General features: G+C 39.8%; 1 protein-coding gene across 1 annotated transcript in view; it reads left to right on the forward strand.

Annotated features, from left to right (window-relative positions):
* xrn1 (5'-3' exoribonuclease 1) overlaps nucleotides 1-17,529 on the forward strand; it is a 28,562-nt gene that overhangs the window by 7,201 nt on the left and 3,832 nt on the right. Inside the window, exons 10-40 of the mRNA XM_046050978.1 lie at nucleotides 2,020-2,157; nucleotides 2,307-2,476; nucleotides 2,793-2,882; nucleotides 3,218-3,374; nucleotides 3,576-3,695; nucleotides 3,793-3,962; nucleotides 4,434-4,551; nucleotides 6,431-6,526; nucleotides 7,217-7,320; nucleotides 7,818-7,952; nucleotides 8,676-8,838; nucleotides 9,326-9,439; nucleotides 9,639-9,737; nucleotides 9,880-9,995; nucleotides 10,245-10,391; nucleotides 10,489-10,578; nucleotides 11,215-11,350; nucleotides 11,499-11,555; nucleotides 12,130-12,262; nucleotides 12,396-12,465; nucleotides 12,682-12,877; nucleotides 13,028-13,114; nucleotides 13,241-13,324; nucleotides 14,004-14,048; nucleotides 14,439-14,519; nucleotides 14,696-14,833; nucleotides 15,350-15,485; nucleotides 15,612-15,784; nucleotides 16,038-16,151; nucleotides 16,880-16,985; nucleotides 17,245-17,426. Of these exons, the coding sequence (XP_045906934.1) occupies nucleotides 2,020-2,157; nucleotides 2,307-2,476; nucleotides 2,793-2,882; nucleotides 3,218-3,374; nucleotides 3,576-3,695; nucleotides 3,793-3,962; nucleotides 4,434-4,551; nucleotides 6,431-6,526; nucleotides 7,217-7,320; nucleotides 7,818-7,952; nucleotides 8,676-8,838; nucleotides 9,326-9,439; nucleotides 9,639-9,737; nucleotides 9,880-9,995; nucleotides 10,245-10,391; nucleotides 10,489-10,578; nucleotides 11,215-11,350; nucleotides 11,499-11,555; nucleotides 12,130-12,262; nucleotides 12,396-12,465; nucleotides 12,682-12,877; nucleotides 13,028-13,114; nucleotides 13,241-13,324; nucleotides 14,004-14,048; nucleotides 14,439-14,519; nucleotides 14,696-14,833; nucleotides 15,350-15,485; nucleotides 15,612-15,784; nucleotides 16,038-16,151; nucleotides 16,880-16,985; nucleotides 17,245-17,426 (3,765 nt within the window). The remainder of the gene's footprint in view (nucleotides 1-2,019; nucleotides 2,158-2,306; nucleotides 2,477-2,792; nucleotides 2,883-3,217; nucleotides 3,375-3,575; nucleotides 3,696-3,792; nucleotides 3,963-4,433; nucleotides 4,552-6,430; nucleotides 6,527-7,216; nucleotides 7,321-7,817; nucleotides 7,953-8,675; nucleotides 8,839-9,325; nucleotides 9,440-9,638; nucleotides 9,738-9,879; nucleotides 9,996-10,244; nucleotides 10,392-10,488; nucleotides 10,579-11,214; nucleotides 11,351-11,498; nucleotides 11,556-12,129; nucleotides 12,263-12,395; nucleotides 12,466-12,681; nucleotides 12,878-13,027; nucleotides 13,115-13,240; nucleotides 13,325-14,003; nucleotides 14,049-14,438; nucleotides 14,520-14,695; nucleotides 14,834-15,349; nucleotides 15,486-15,611; nucleotides 15,785-16,037; nucleotides 16,152-16,879; nucleotides 16,986-17,244; nucleotides 17,427-17,529) is intronic.

Consider the following 17,529-nt stretch of genomic DNA (forward strand, 5'->3'; position numbering starts at 1 on the left):
CCTTGGCCAGATCTGTGCCTTGCCACAATTCTGTCTCTGAGCTCTTCAGGCAGTTCCTTTGACCTCATGATTCTCATTTGCTCTGACATGCACTGTAAGCTGTAAGGTCTTATATAGACAGGTGTGTGGCTTTCCTAATCAAGTCCAATCAGTATAATCAAACACAGCTGGACTCAAATGAAGGTGTAGAACCATCTCAAGGATGATCAGAAGAAATAGACAGCACCTGAGTTAAATATGAGTGTCACGGCAAAGGGTCTGAATACTTATGACCATGTGATATTTCAGTTTTTCTTTTTTAATAAATTTGCAAAAATTTCTACATTTCTGTTTTTTTTCTGTCAAGATGTGGTGCTGAGTGTACATTACTGAGAAATAAAATGAACTTTTTTGATTTTTGGAAAATGGCTGCAATGAAACAAAGAGTGAAAAATTTAAAGGGGTCTGAATACTTTCCGTACCCACTGTAGATAAAATCGATTCATAAAATGCTTAGACGCAAATTCTTTGAATCGATGCTTCGTTTAATCCATGTAACTATACAGCACAGTGTTTCGCAGGGACATTTATTACTGTCGCACATCGCGTTTATGCTGTGAACAACAGCACGACGGCACCTTATCAGAAAGCAGCCGGTGTTCTGCCAGCCGACCACAGACAGTAACAGCAACTTAAGCATTTAACTGAAATCATGATTGATTGTTGAGTTGAAGCCAAAGTAAGCCGCAGACCTCAGCTGAAAATGTCCACACGTGCGTTTGTTGTTCTTTTTGGGCCGTGAGTTGTGACCTCACAGTCAGGAGTTAACCGGGTGTCGGGGAGCTGCACCTTTTAACTCAACTCCAGCTCTCTCTGTAGCTCAGACGATCCCTGCTACCTGCGTGTGCCGATCCATCCTTTCACCCAGATTATTTGTCTTTTATAATTGCCATCTTTATAATAACAAAAAACAGCTGTTTCGTGTGCAGGATCGCTCATTTCACGTGAGTTTTCTTGATAAAAGTGGTTTGGAAACCAGCGTCGGGTGCCATAGCTGTTGTCAGCTCCTGTAGTGGGTGTGACTCCCTGCCGCCGCCGCCAAGCAAAAGTACTTCTTAAACGACGCATCGATGAATCGTTGAAATAATTCAATAGAAGCTTCGAATACTAAAATCATCATTAGCTGCAGCCCTAAAATTAATTAAAAGCTTAAAGCAAAATAAACATCTTAATAAAAAAAAAAGAAGCCCTAATTCGTGGATGACTCAAGTGAATAAAATCAAATTTTTGTTGAACATTTGTTATATTGTTATTGGAAAAAAATCGCAATAAATATTGTTATCAGAATCATTGTTGTTGTTTTATTGTCCAGTCCCAGCACTAAATGAGCTTGACTAACTAAGCTGACTAGCATGCTACCATGGATACAACATCAGAGGTGGTGACTTTTCATTCCTAATGAGTAGATTTGGCTATTAGTGAATTTTACAACAATTAGGACAATGATTAAGGGCTGTTAAAGTGTACATGTACCCCCTAAAAATTATCCGCTGATTTACATATGTCTCTTTCACATTGTAAGTCTATGGGAAGCATATTCTACATAAATAAACAAATATGATAATTGTTTGAGTCACGAGGTGTACCAAACTGAGAAATTTGCTGTCTGAACCCATCATCCTGTACCGAACAGTTGAATACACAAACTGTTGCAGCCTTAACTGTAAAGATTAGCGTAATCACGTTAAAGGATTTAGGCAAAACACAATAACATAACTGTTAGTATCAAATGTAAGAACAAATGATGCCTTATACAATAAATTCATTTGGTTTGGCAAGTGAAGTCAACTAAAAAAAAATTACATTTTAAAAATGTTAAATACTGTTAATACTAACCAACTTGGAACTTTTAAATGAAATAAAGTAGGTTTCTTAATTAATTATTACTTGATTGCTTATATTTATAAACCACCATAAATAATCATTTAAATCTGTGACACTATTCTTTTCTTTCTTTGCTCTTTTTCTTCTTCCCTCCAGTTTGACCGGGAACATTTTAGTGAGGTGTTTGTGGACCTGAAGTGGTTTGAGAGTAAAGTTGGCAACAAGTATCTGAATGAGGCGGCCGGATTGGCTGCAGAAAAGGAGGCTGCCAGCAAAGACACAAAGAAGAATGAGGTTTAACAACAATAATATACATATATAAACACAAACACAAACAGAGATGCAGCAACTGCACATTCATTCATTCATTATTTTCATGTACAGATTCAGTCACAGTCCCTGCAATTAATTAACAAACTTAATTCAATTCATCACGTGTGTAGGATAATGCCCTCTGTCTGGCAGCTCTGACCTCATCAGAAAGAGTGGTTGGAGAAGGAAAAGGAGCACTTGGAGACGATGAGGACGAGGAGGACGATATGTTTGAAACAGAGTTCAGACAGTACAAGCGCACCTACTATATGACCAAGATTGGGGTGGATGTGGTATCTGAGTAAGTATATAGACGCATACATACAATGCAAAGCGAAAAATACTTACTACAGGAGGTAGGGCTCCCTAATACGTTTATTATATATGTACTGCTCAAAAATTAAGGGAACACTTAAATCACACATCAGATCTCCAAAATCCAAAATCTTTACTGCACATAGTATAATTTGTTGAGAACAAAATGACGTAACGACTAATACATTTTCTTTTACTTAATCGACAATGGTCAAACATGTATGTGAAGTAGTTTATGCTAAATACACCAGTTTGTAATTTGCAGGTGACCCTAAAATGTATTATTAATCTCTCGTTTGCAGTGAGTTCCTAGCCAAGCAGGCCAAGTGTTATGTGGAAGGTATCCAGTGGATTCTCCATTACTATTACCACGGGGTTCAATCCTGGAGCTGGTGAGAACTTCTTTCTCATATGTGAATTACTCTGTACTCTTTGTTTCTTCTCACTCTAGTAACTTGGGGACGTCGTCATCATCATTTATTAAACTTTCTCTCAGAAATGAGGCAGTATCAGGTGATTTCTCAAATGGGTATCTACTGTACATCAAGCCCAGCTTTAGTGAAAGCTTTTAGCACCATGCCTTTGAGTCAAAAAAACAACTAGCAATGTAAAAACCATTGCTTTTTATTTGAGGAACACTGTTTTCCCCTTTTCTCATGTCCATTCTATTTGTGCTCTTCAGTTTGTTCATTCATCAAGTCTTTGAATGATGTATGTATGTCTCTAGGTACTACCCCTACCACTACGCTCCCTTCCTGTCTGACATCAGGAATATATCTGGGTTAAAGCTGACCTTTGACCTTGGGAAACCCTTCATGCCCTTTCAGCAGCTGTTGGCAGTCCTGCCTGCTGCTAGCAAGGAGCTGCTGCCTGAGGCTTACAGGGTAACACACTTTCATCCAATCACATGTTCTCACAAACATATAATATATATTACAGTATATACACATACCTAATCTTGGAATTTCATGTGGTACAAGTATCACAAATTAGTCTACATGTAAACAATATTTATAAAGTAGCAACAACTGAAAAGTATAGGGTTTATGAACACATGAAAAAATGTATTGTTTTTGATGTTTCAGCACCTGATGACGAGTGAAAATTCACCCATAATTGAGTACTACCCTCTTGACTTTAAAACGGACCTCAATGGCAAGCAGCAGGAATGGGAGGCTGTGGTTCTCATTCCCTTCATAGATGAGGTACACACACACACACACTGAGGAAAATGAATTGCACGACTGTTAAAAAGACATACGCATTAACAGTATATGTGTGTATTGTGTATTTATTGAACAGAGGTGCTTACTAGCAGCCATGGAGCCCTGTAATCACAAGCTGACTAAAGAAGAGAAGGCCAGGAATTGTCACACAGAGTGTGCCTGCTACTCATATGACCACGAAATAGACTACACATACAACTCCACCGTGCCTCACCTGTTCCCTGACATCATCCACTGCCATGTCCGGTAGGTACACATTCTCCCCTAGAGATTTAACAACAAGTTGATTTGTCTTTCTCAAATGATCTTTTATATCACCATGTCAGTCCACTGGATTCACTAGGATACACGCGATTACAAGGTTATATTCAAGAACATTTATGCAGATTATTATTATTATTATTATTATTATCATCAAATAGGACAGCTAAAAGCATTAAGATATTACAATTTCTGATGGATTCTATAAGAAAGCTGCAATTTACGTGAAGATAACAAGCAGAGAATTTTTAAAGAGTGAAAGCTAGTGAGGAATTTATTAGGATTTTTGCTGCATTTCATAAGTTATGGTTTTACTGTCACATGGCTGGGTCAAGAAATAGATTTATTTGTCCATGCTTTAAGAAACAAATGGAACCAAAGATAGCCATTATACCCACTTAGTTGACATGCAGCTTGATGTTCACAGATTGATTGTATTGTATTTGTGTGTTACAGGAAAGCAAACATCCCTATGGATGCCTGGCATGTACCGTTGGACCACGCTAGAAGACCAGTCGACCGCTCAGCGCTGTACTTCTGTGGTTTCCCCACACTGCAACACATAAAACACAAGGTAGATGTGTGTGTGTGTGTGTGTGTGTGTGTGTGCATGCATGGAGTATACACACAGGGTGTCTTAAAAAGTTGTAAAAGGTAATAAATCAATTTTGTTGAGGCCATTAAAAAGTCTTAATCGCCATTTAACAAGGTATTCAATTTTTAAGATATTTTTTTCAATGTGAAAATCCTGTTTGTCCAAAAGTTTCTTTGCTAAAAGTGTAGATGAACATATGTATTAAATTCTAGACAGGCAGAGAGTAGCGACTGTGTGATTCGTCTCTGTAACGTTAGGCGCAGGGATCTTCCGTGCGCCTATTTCACTCTTAAACACTCCTAAAATAGATCAGTGCGAACCGGAAAATGAGTTACGAGTACAACCAACCGTAACCCTCAATGCTAATCCTCCAAAACATAGTCAGAGTGGTGATCAGGAGTAACAGGATTAACCCGATTGGCCGGTCGCTCTGTGGCCACTTGAAAAGCCTCGTTCCTCGAAAACAAGAGCGAGATGCGCCCCCAGCAGCTGTATCGGCAAGACAGAAGACAACAGGGAACATTCACGGAGCATGAGGGTTACCTAACGTTAGCTGGCTATTTAGCTTAATCTGTGCCCTTTTTATTGAAACACATTCAACTTTTCATAAAGCTGATATTCTCGTCAATGTCACTTTGAACAGATAAATCACAGCCTGGATGGAGCGGGATTTTAAAAAAAAGTTTGTGCTGCAACAAACTTTAGAAATGTTGAACTCAGTGTTCTGCATAAATGGGTATGATTATTGACGAGTTAGTAGCCTGCCCAAAATCAAGGTTGGAGGCTATCATGTAGCGTAGAGCATTTTTCTTGCACAAAGTTATTGAATAAAAAACAACCCCAAACTGAAACGGCTGTAATTTGAATTAATATTGTACTAGTGGTAAGTTATATATTATTGAATATAGTAACATAATGAATATATTAATATCAAACTTAAGTTAACAATGTACTTTTAACTTAATGTTATAATATTATACTAAGACAGTCATTTAGACTAGTTCCTCCTCCAGGTTGTGCCTGTGCTACACCGCCTACACTACTTACGTTATTCCTCACTCAGTTTATTCTCTTCATCTTTGTTTCCTCCTTGTTGTATTGATCGAGTGGTCGATGAAAGTTATCACACATATCATTGCAGGCAAGCTCACATTATCTAGTTTAAACCAACTAAAACACAAAATTACACTGTGTTTCACATGATTTGCTGCAATGTTGCGTACATAAACGTCATAGCTTATGTAAGACGGTGGCTTTGAAAACTGTTGGCCCATAGAGGCTGTTATAGGCAACTGAGAAAGTTGGTGAATGCCTCAATCTTTGGTGGCGTTACATCCTGATGACATATAGGTAATAAATATGTTATAAATATATTTAAATTCCTTTTTAAAAACTCAAAATTTTCCATTTGAAAGGCGTGTGGCTGATTTAATCGGTTACAGCTTAAAGTGGCGCGGCAGTCTTAAAATATGTTGAAAAAAGGTCTTGAAAAGGTCTTAAAAAGGTATTAAATTTTACTTTAAAATTCCTGTATATACCCTGAATCAGTATATTTGTTTTGGATGGCTAGCTTACATTGAAAGGATCCAAGCCCCAATACAGGGTTTGATGAATTTAGCCTAAACTGTTATATGAAGCCCTCACTTGAAAGAGTGCAAACATAAAAACATTTGTCCCAGTCTGCAGAAGTTCCTCAGTAAAAGCTTGTGTTAGTTTATTGAAGACTATTTGAAAGTAGAATACTTCAAAAGTATAGAAACTTTAATGAAAGCTGCAACTTTATGGTCTCTCTCTCTCACCCCACTGTCTTTGTCTGACTCTCTTTTTTTTATTTTTTTTTGTTCATGGACTCTTTTAGTTTTTTAAGAAGAAGAGTGGCGTGGTCGTGTTTCAGCAGAGCAGCAGAGGGGAGAACACAATACTGGAGATCCTCCCCAGCGAGGAAGGAGAAGCGGTGAGCTTTTATTTGTTAATTTTATTTCTTAATTAATTAAAGAGTTGCTCAAAATATTTCTTAATTAGAATCTATCTATCTCTCAAATTAACAGAATAGAAGGCATTCATTATTTTATTATAATAATGAATAATAGCATACATTTATTTATACTGTTACATTGGCAAAGGCCAGTTACTAATTTTGGCATCTCCATATAACTCGGCAGTGATGTGAGCTTCCTTTAGATCGGGCTCAAGAAAAGTCACAGGATCTCTAAAATAATTAGTTTTTTACTCGATTTTATATCAAACTACATATCAACCTACTTTTTATTTAAACACCCCTAAATAACAGCAGTAGTAGTCCATGTCAGTAGTTACTAGAATTTTGAATGTGAGGAAACGTGCATAATCATTTTATCCTGCTTTGAATTCTTGAAGCACAAAAACATTTGTGTGCCCTTGCTTGATGAAGAAGACACACTTTATTAATCCCACTGAGGGAAATAAATTTTTTGTTGTTATTATACACACAGTTAGTGGTTCAGGTTATTGCCCACTACATATGACTGGTCTGTGCTGGATTCAACCCAGCGACCCTCGGGTTTCGAAGCCAAGTCCCTACGGACTTAGCTAATATCTGTTACACACTTTTATGTATAAATCAAATTTCCGCTCACTTGTGTATTTTTTTTTCTTCTTTTTTTAGGTATGTGATGATGTTGCTGTACTGGTACTGGGGAAGTCGGTGTTTGTCAACTGGCCGCATCTAGAGGAAGCTCGCATCATTGCTGTGTCAGATGGAGAAGTCAAGTAAGAATTAATACTGGGCCTTTGCCAATAATGGTGTGTCTGGTGGAAGTTTGTTTTAGATTTTCAGATGAGTCAAATTGTTGCTACTGCTGCATCGTTCTGTAGTCATGCAGGTTTTGCACCCTCTGGATATATTTTACCCATAAAATGATCAGTGTATTAAGTAAAATAAAGTTATTGTCATATGTTATATTTGAGATCCTGTGATTTTTATGGAAAGCTTTTTATCAGTCAGAAAGTGCTGAAGTAAAAATATTATGTTGATGAGGAAAACAGACACCGTGATAACTCTGTTGATGCAGAGAAGGCAGATCATTTGAGGTACTACCACTGGGGGGTGCCAAATTCTACACAAAGTGGCTTTAAAATATAAGATGGCAAACCCATGCCCACAATCAGGAAATGTAGCATGCATTTCTGTTTGGCTTCGGCTAGCACAGAGTTTTAGTTTAAGCATGAATCAGCTGTTGCAAATGAAGCTTCGCCCTGTTCTGCAGTTTTTGTTTAGATGAACCACCTGGTGTCCAAAGAGTGTATGATCAACCCTCCACCCCCCCTCCCACCAAAGTAACCTCTCTGTCTGACAAGGAGCAGAAGGATTGGGTGAAGGATGTCCAGGGAATCACTGAACAGTAAGGCGCAAAAACAAACAAAAGGAGATACTTTGTTTTAGGAATAAATAGAGAATACACAGCTGTTTTAAAACATATTGTAAAGGTCCCATATTATGCTAATTTTCAACAACAGCTACAGTTAGGAGTATCTATCTATCACGAAACTAAATCACAGACTTAAGGCAGAGCAGGTAGAAGACATCAGACGGAAAACCAGAAAATATTTACCTTTCCTTTATAACCGTAAAAGCACTTTCCTGAATGTTCACTTGGTGTTATGTTGATGTAGAAGGTTGGACGGTGGGGGAATGGTTGAGAGAGGTGTATTTAGTTTGTGTTCAGTGGAAAAAGGTATGTCAACTGCGCCCTCCAGCCAAATTCGGCGTGTTCGCACACACATTTACAGATTGACTGAGCAGGAGAAAAAGAGAGGATGTTTATTTTTCTTGTAGTTTGGGGATCCACCAGGGGTACACATTTAGGTTGAAAAGACATGAAAAAAAAAATGCATTTTGCAAACATATGGGACCTTTTAATAGTAATAATGTTTCTTATGTCTTTGTGGTTAAGAGACCTTTAAAGCAGTTGTGACATTGTACACTTGAAACTTTTTGTTTGTATGCTGCGTTCACAATTGTAAGGCCTCTTCTTTCCTAAAATTATGAAATGAAGCATAACCTCTCCTGTCTTATTTCCCATGTTTATGATTCCTTTTTTCAAAGTGATATTTCTATCTTGCAGTTTCATGAAGAGGAAAGGCATCGTGGTGAATGAGACATCTGTGGTTTTGTACGGCCAGTTGCTGACGGGAAGAAAGTACGTCCCCAAAGCCAACGGGGTGGTGGAACTAGAGAAACAGTGGTCGAAGCAGGTCCTCCCTTTCGCCTACCAGACCGTGGTTAAGGTACATGCATACAAGAAAGGAAATCACAAAAAAAAAAATCTGGAAGACTGTGACTCGCTAAGCTCCATAAATGCAGTACGTTTGAGCCAAAGGGAAAGGGCTAGGGAAATATTGTTGTCATATATAGTCCTTTAGTTACTCACCCACTTAGATACACACACACACACACACACATCCTCCATCTGACACAAGTACTACTCAGGTACAGATTTTGTGCTAAGATGTGGTGTTTTCCAGGAGGGCCATGAGGCTGCAGAAAAAACTGCCTGAGCTGAGGAGTACAGACAATCAGTCTAAACTTGCAAATAAATCTTGCAAATGCCAACAATATGTGTCTGTTAATTATGTGAGCAGTGTTTTCCTGTTAACTGATAAGCCTGAAGGCGCTATACCTATTCACCCTGTATCAATTCCTCACTCTCTCTCTCCCTCCCTCACTCACTCACTCATTACTCCCCATATTCCACTTTTCCCTTCATCTTCTCAGGATATCAAGGCCTTTTACTCATCTCTGACCAGCTTTAAGAGCTTAGACGAGCTCTTTCCTCCAGCAACCAATGTCTTCATGGTGGGGAACCCTTACTACGGTGCCATGGGCGAGGTATGTGACCAGTAACATATTATAAATAACTATATTGTTTAACATCTGAAAGCTGGAGTAACTGCCATCTATGGACAAGGGCTTGGATGTGCTCTCTCTCCTATAATGTTTTAAAAGCTCCTCCTATCACAGCGCTTTTTATCTAGCAATGTTTCACAAGGGTTCTTTAATTATTTTTGGCTTTTTGAAATATTAACAGGTGCAGGATTCTAGTGATGTCATTAAAGACGGTCGGGTACGGGTGGTCTTCAGCGTGCCACAAGAACCACAGCTTGAGACCTTAATCCAGAATCAGCATGTAAGAGACACAAACACACACACACACACTTGTGACTGTGTTAACTGAGAAATTGTGTTGCTTATGAGAGTACTTTCCATGCAGAGCCATGCATGCCTCCTCACATATGTACTGTATGCCTGCATGTTTTTGTATTTTGTAGAAGTACTGTGTGAAGTACAGTCCTGGATACGTTCTGGCATCTCGACTCGGCATCAGCAGCTACCTTGTCTCCCGCTTCTCAGGAAGCATCTTCATTGGCAGAGGCTCTAAGAAGAAGTAAGTGTTCAGTCACCTTTCAGATACAGGTTAAAGCTAACATATACCATATTTATTTTAAAGCATGTTGAGATGATTCTACATTAACGATTGCTACATTCATCCCAAACCTGAAAAACAAAAAAGCTCCTTGTACTATTCTATATTTTTAGTATAGAACATTAAATTATTATATTAAAAGATTTAGTTTGTTCCACTTGTCAGAATCTTTCCTAATGTCTCCTTCTCCACACCAATGTGTGTCTGCAGTCCTTGTGGGGAGCAAAGAGCTAACGTTGGCCTGAACCTGAAGTTCAACAAGAAGAATGAGGAGGTTCCTGGATACACAAAGAGAACGGAAAAGGAGTGGCTCTACTCTGTTGCTGTGGAGGAATTGCTAGCTGAATACCTGGACAGGTAAAAAAAACAAAACTGAAAACTTGAGCGCTGCACCCTCTGTATTCATCTTCCACCAGGCTTTTCATTTTAAATGATCTTTTTTATGCTTTGATAGATTTTCTGAAGTGTTCGACTTAGTGTCCAGAAACAGTCATGATGATGTTTTCTATGAAGATGACATTTGGCCTGGATTTGACCAGAATGGGTAAAGCACACACACACACACGTACATAGATGGAATTTAATATCTTGTGATTTCAGCAGTCTGTTTGAAATAATTGTCTTCTGGATTAATTGAGATAAAGGATAATTTTGGTATTTTTAAACCATGGCCCTATTTTCACATATTTTGGTGTTGAAATGACTAGTAGATACAGAAAGTTTTGGAATCCGTACAGTAGTGCCCTTCAGAATTACGTCAACAATAAGTGCTTCTTTGTGCCACAGACAAACTGTTACACCAGGTGTCACAGCTGTGACAACATCATGGAAAGGATCCCTACGAGCGACTCCCTTTGCTTTTAACAGGAACCTGAAGTCTCGCTCAAGGACAATTCTCGCTCTGAAATCTCGTGAGAGGCGAGTTTTTTGCAGGAAACACCGGTGGAAATGAGGGAGAGGAGTTTGTTGTGTACATAGAGGAACTGTTAGCACTGATGGGTCTTCCTGCAAAAACTCAACTCTCACCACATCTACTGCATGGATTTCTAAACCTTTTGTACCAACTAGTCATTTTGATCCCAAAATGAGTTTAAAAAAGGGCCCATGTTTAAGAAATACCAAAACTACCCTTTAATTGTGTATTTATTAATGATCTCTGATATTGATGGACACCCTAAAGGGCGGAGAAGGTTGCAGAAATCACTTCATGGTTGAAAAGTCACCCAGTAAGCTCCATCAGCAGGGCGTCATGTGACCTACAAGTGCTAGACTCTGCCATCGTGGAGAGGATTGAGGAGGCAGTGGAGAAAACCAAGGTGACTCCAAACATACAGCTTCAAACTGAAGCATATTTCCTCTACTTACCATCATAAGAAGCTCTCTCTGTGTGAACTTAGGTCCCCCAATTCATACCCCTCTCTTTATATCCTCTCTGTGTCTCACTCTCACCATCCTTTCTCTTAGGTGAAGAAGAGCACGAAGAAAGTCCGTGTCACAGTCAAGCCTCACCTCCTCTTCAGGGTGAGTACGTTTTTCCTGCATGTGTGATTATGAAGATGCGTCTTTGGCAGACTTTTTGCACACTTCATGATAGTAAATCAGATTGTGTTCACAATGCTTTGAGATCTGAAAGGTCTAGGGACAGATTTCATGCACATCATACTTTCTTTTTATTCTAAAAATCATTGTTACAGTGAAGGCGTAGCTAAGAAGATAATTGATTATTAGTTATATGTAAATTAACAGCAAACACGAAAAATATAGAAATTCATATAACGACGTCACTTTTTTTGGGCTTTTGGAAATTTTTATGAGAATTGTGACATATTATTTACCAAACAATCAATTAAGTGAAAAGATAAATGGCAGATTAGTCAGTCATGAAAATAACTGTTAGTTGAGCTGTACATATAGAACTGTGCAAAAGTTTGAGGCAGGTGTGGAAAAACTGCTCTAAAGTATGCTTTCAAAAACGTTAAGTCAAGTTAGTCAACAAAGTGCAACAATCTAAATCAAATCAATATTGGACGTGACCACCCTTTGCCTTCAACGTATTGATTACTGGCATTATGGATATGTGAATGCCTGTGTGTAGCCCTTAGAGCAGCAGCAGGGAGTGGTTCCAGACCCGGAAGCAGAGTATCGCCTGTTTGACAGAGTGGTCAACATCAGGGAGAGCTTCACCGTCCCACTGGGACTCAGAGGAACTATCATCGGCATTAAAGGGGGTGAGGACACACTGTTTTGATTTCTTTCATTCTGATTTCTTCATACAGCCTCAGCACTTTTTATAAATGAGAAAAAATACATGCAAGATATAATTTTCACACTTTTATATTGTGTCTGTCTTTGTGCCTTCAGCGGAGCGGGAGGCAGAGGTTCTCTACGAAGTGCTTTTTGATGAAGAATTTGCTGGAGGTCTTAACATCAGGTGACCACACTAAGTGAATCTGAAGTGTTGAGTTGAGTCTCAGTTAGAAACTCCTCTAGAGGAGAAACTGTATGACAGAACAGGACAGAGTAGAAAACAGAACTGTAGCATATTATTATAATAATTATGCAAACAAAACACTAAATGTGTTAGTTGTTGGCACCCCCTCAAATCCACACCAGACCATGTGACTGTATTATTGGCCTGTGTCCTCAGGTGTTCATCACCTCGCGGTTACCGCCTCCCTCCCTGCGCTCTCATTAACTTCTCCCACGGAGCCCGAATGGATCTCTCATTTCACAAACTCACTGCCATCGTCAAACCTCAGCCCTCCGCAGCCGCAAACTTCAGCTCTCAGCGCCAGCTGTCCGGCCTGAACCACTCTCCACGTTCACCCTTCATACCGATGCAGGTGAGAGGGCGGCTGCACAGTCTTTTTATTTATTTTATTTTTTCCCTGTTAGAAATTTAAAAACGATGAGAAATGTCTCGGATGGCTCACTGCGCCATCTTCTCACTCAAACCTCTTTCTCCATTCTACCTCTCCACTCCTCATCTGTAGCATAACAACAAACACAGCGGGGTGAAAGCAGCCTCCCAGGGCAACAGGAACTCTCCCACTAAAGGAATCCAGAAACAACCGGCAAAGGTCAGGGTCTTCCGTATTTAGACCCCTCTCACTTTTATAGCCCTTAAACTGTGTGATCTGTCAAATATACATGACACATTTTCCAATTCATTAGCTGTTTATCTTTCTCACCGCTTCTTTATCCAGGGTAAAGAGGAGTACAGTAACGTGTGGCAGTCTCTGCAGAACTCGGCTGCTCCTCACAAACCTCCGGCTCACTGGCATTCTAATGTAAGACTGTGTGTGTGTGTGTGTGTTCAGGGGCCTTTTCAATTATTAATACTGAGAAATATAATAATAATATAGCTCCATGGTGTTGGTCCTTTCCGGAACTTGTTTTATGTCTAGATATTATAACCAAAAGATCCCGTATTAGTTTTTCGATGTGTTCGGGGCCCCATTTCACCAAATTTGCTACATTAATCAGATTAAGTTAATGCAATTTCTGAGAAAGAATCACTTGTGAAACGTAATGCTGCTATTATTCAAGCAGTGACCAACCTTTATTTGCCTCAACATTGCCTGGTTGTGGTTTGTTTTCATTCTGTAATAAGGATTCTGACACATAAACATACAAAAGCACAGCACAGCACAGGTGAAGGAGAAGACATTGAGCATCCTGAAGTGCAGATAAGACATACTTTTCACTGGGAAAATCATAAGATGTGTTTCTGGTATGATTTTAATATGTCTTTTGGATTTTTTTAAATGTATACTACCATCCTCCTTGTCCTTGTGGTAGCTGATCTTTTAGAAAGTGGAATAGCTGGACGAAGTGTAGCTTTGACATTAGACGTTAGCAAGGTAATTGACACAGTGTCAGTGGAATGTGGGATATTTTCCTCTTAATAACTCATAAAGATCTTACTGTGTATTAAAAATAAAATAAAAATTATGTTTTCAATTCTAGGATGGAAATCCCCAGCAGGGTGGAAACCAGCACTTCAATAAAGCTGTAAGGACACACATGCACAGAACAGAACTGCGTGTTCTCCCAGCACTCAGACAGCCTCATCCTGCTCTTGAGTTGATTTTAAATGCTGACTGTTTCACACATGACCCAAAAAAGCAGTTTATAAACTTGAGATGCATGTGTGGGGGAAAATATATATTTAAGCATGTCAGTTGTACAGTAATATATATAAAGCATGTGGGTTAAAGGAAGAGAGATTCTTTTACGTTTTACTTTTCTGTGTGTGTGTGTGTGTGTGTGCGTGCATTGAGTTGTGTTGGTGTGACTTTGGATGCAGACCGTTGCTGTAATGTATATGCTTGAAGTTAGATTTATAGACGTGTGTGAATGTGTGGCTAGTATAATGTGTGTTTGTTTGTGTGTGCTCTGCAGGCCCCAGTTGGTGGCATCAGACTGTTGAAGAAAAATGAAGACGCCAACTCCCTTTTCCCCACAGCCAACACAGCCAATAAGGTACAAACACATTTAATCTCCTTTCAAGGGTCAAAAGTTTGCATCCAGTTGCTTATTTTAAAGCACAATGCTCAGAATCTTGTTTGGACGTTATTAAATTTGACCACAGCAGTATGTGTAAAATAAAGTCTCCTCGCTTCAAATCTTCTGTCTCTTCACACATTTCTCTCACTTAGACTACAACTGAGTTTGAGGACCTGATAGCCAGTCTCAAGATCTCCAAAGGTAGCCAGCAGACCCCACCGCCTCCTGCTCCTCCACAAGTGCCCACCAGCCAGTCAGATGGCCCGTTGTCTCCACAGTCCTTCGCCATGGTGAGTATCGGAGGCAACGAGTGGTTAAGATGACCTGACAGATATGGGATTATTAAGGCCGATACCGACTTTGATATTTGAGGATTTTAAAATTTGAGATATCGGGCTATATTAATTTGATTTTTTCTAACGTGTGTGTGGTTATGAGACATCACCAAGATATGCATAACATAACGCAGTTAAAAAATAAACTTTTTTTTTATTGTTATAAATAATTTTGGTTCCAAACACGCTGAGTGCCCAAGGTGACAAACTATGAAACAACAACCGTCGTAACATGATTAAAGGATCTGTGTTTCGTCTCTCTGTTGCTCCATTTATCAGCTGTTATGAACACTGATACGGATTAATCTGCAGTTAGCTTATATCTGCTCTAATGCATAAGTAAGGTACATGAAGAAGATTAGAGAGGAGTAAGAACATTTTCAAATTACAGCCTTTTATGTTAAAGAGGATTTAACATATCACTGGTCAGGTCAGGATAATTGAACTGGGTTTGTGATCTGTCTGTTGTAGAAGGGTACCCTGGTGTTGAAGGAAATGCTAAAGATTGACAGTCCAGGAACAGGAAGTCCCACGTCCCAGGAGACTCTTAACAGCGCTTCCTCCGGTGGCCGGCAGCAGAACAGGAGACGATCGTCCAAGAAACTAGGTATGTAACTGCTGATCACCACACCACAAGCAAGTTCACTGCAACCAGCTATACAAACCAAGTGAGGGGGCCAACTGTCCGTATACAACCTCAGCCATGTCTTCCATCCCATTTTCTCACCTCCAGCCGCAGCAATGAACGCCCCCCACGGCGAAACAGCTGTATTAGCTCCTCCCACATTGACCGCCTCTGCCAACCTCTCCAACACAATGCTGACAAGTAAGGTGTCCGAGCTGGCGTGCGTCTGTGTGGGGTTAGGAATGGCACCACCCGAGTTCAGCTTCATAGGCAACAGACAGGTAACGCAGTGCGATGCATGTTTGTCTTTTGCAACACACATCTAAAATGTATTTTTAATATTGTTTTCGTCATGCCTTCCACAAATACCTAACTATTACAGAAATCATTGTGTTTTGCTTTTGGTAGAAAACTTGAATGTTCCGCTCCCAGGTCTGCCTTTATGTGCCTGTGTGTCGATATATGCTTTTCTCTGTTTGTGTTTGTGTTTGTGTTTGTGTGTGGTTACACTGAAGTTGTCTTCTGTCCCCACAGGGTGTAGTAGTATGTCAGGTGAAGCTGTCCAATGGGTTGATGGTTCATGGTCCACAGTGCCAATCGGAAAATGATGCCAAGGAGAAAGCTGCCTTCTTTGCCCTCCAAAGACTGGTACAACACACACACACACCTCGTGAACAAAGTAGTGTTTATATGTGTGGGAGAGAGTATGAGAATGTCTGCTTGTGATGGTTAGTGGGGTGTGGAAGCCATCTTATTTTAGTCTGAAGAAATCAGAAATGATGCAGGGGGACACAAGAGATGGGGCTTTCTCAATAGTCACTCTTAAATCAGAGCTGTCACCTAGGATTGATGATATGGGCCTATTATAAATCGATCACAAGTACAATATCTTTGTAAGAAAGTATCCTCTAAAAATAGTTTTTCCTCCAGTCCCTGACTTTGTGGCCGCTCAGACCACTAACATAGTTGCATTACAACAACGCTTCAGGATCCAGGAAGTCCAGATCCATGAATTTGAGGGTTATCAAAATACCTCACAGTGGTTTTAATACTCACAGGACAAAGGATTTTACAACTCTGGTTAAAACCCAGCGTTCTTCAGTCAAAGCAGCACAGATATTTTCATATTTTTGTGATTAACTTCTCTGTTATCTCTGCTGTAAGGCCATTTTCTCTTTGAGAAAGAAATACAATTCAGTCTAGAAATGATAGGGACCCGAAAAGGTGTGGTACAAAGTTTTCACTGAATACCAGTTTATACTGCAAAATATAACAGTTCCAGACAGAAAGAAATGTTACCAGTTGAAGAGGTAGACGAACACATTTAGCACCTGCTAAAACATAGTTTCTGACTGTGTCCCCTTGCTTCTCTGTAGAACTCAGTGGGGTCGAGCTTCTCCCTCCCACCTCCTTTATACCCAGGAGTGGGTCAGATACGACCCCCACCCATCAGAGGTATGACCCCTGTCTTCAACCAACAAGGTCAGTCCCCCCCCGTCCCCCCCCCCATACATTTTGCAGGACTTTGGTAATGAGTTACTTTGTGGGAATTAGTTAATTTGTGCAGTGTTTCAATCAAAACCTTCTTTTTGTCTCACTTTTCTGTTCTCTGTACCTAATTGTTATGCCTTTTTATTTTTTGTCTCAGATGTCATTTGAGACCTGACTTGTGAAAAAGATAAATTAATTAATTAGAATCTTTTATCAGCTGTTACCTCACATGTATGCTCTTTTTCTCCAGGTGGATTGATGTTACCTCCCCAGGGTTACGCCCCTCCCCCTCTGTGGGGAATGACGCTTTCCCCCCACCACCACCAAAACCAACCATTCTTCAGCGCACCGGGAACCTTTCCCGGTGCTGCCCGCCCACCGCCTTCAACAACACTGCCCATTGGCTCACACAACCAGTTTATCCCATTACAGGTGAACTTAAATGTTTGAACGTTGGCAGTCAGAATAGAAATACTTTGCTGTATTTCTTTTTAATTGCTTTGATGGTGTGGGTTTTTTTTTTTCTTTCTTGCTT

This window comes from Micropterus dolomieu, linkage group LG06 (genome assembly GCF_021292245.1).
Source record: "Micropterus dolomieu isolate WLL.071019.BEF.003 ecotype Adirondacks linkage group LG06, ASM2129224v1, whole genome shotgun sequence".
NCBI lineage: Eukaryota > Metazoa > Chordata > Actinopteri > Centrarchiformes > Centrarchidae > Micropterus > Micropterus dolomieu.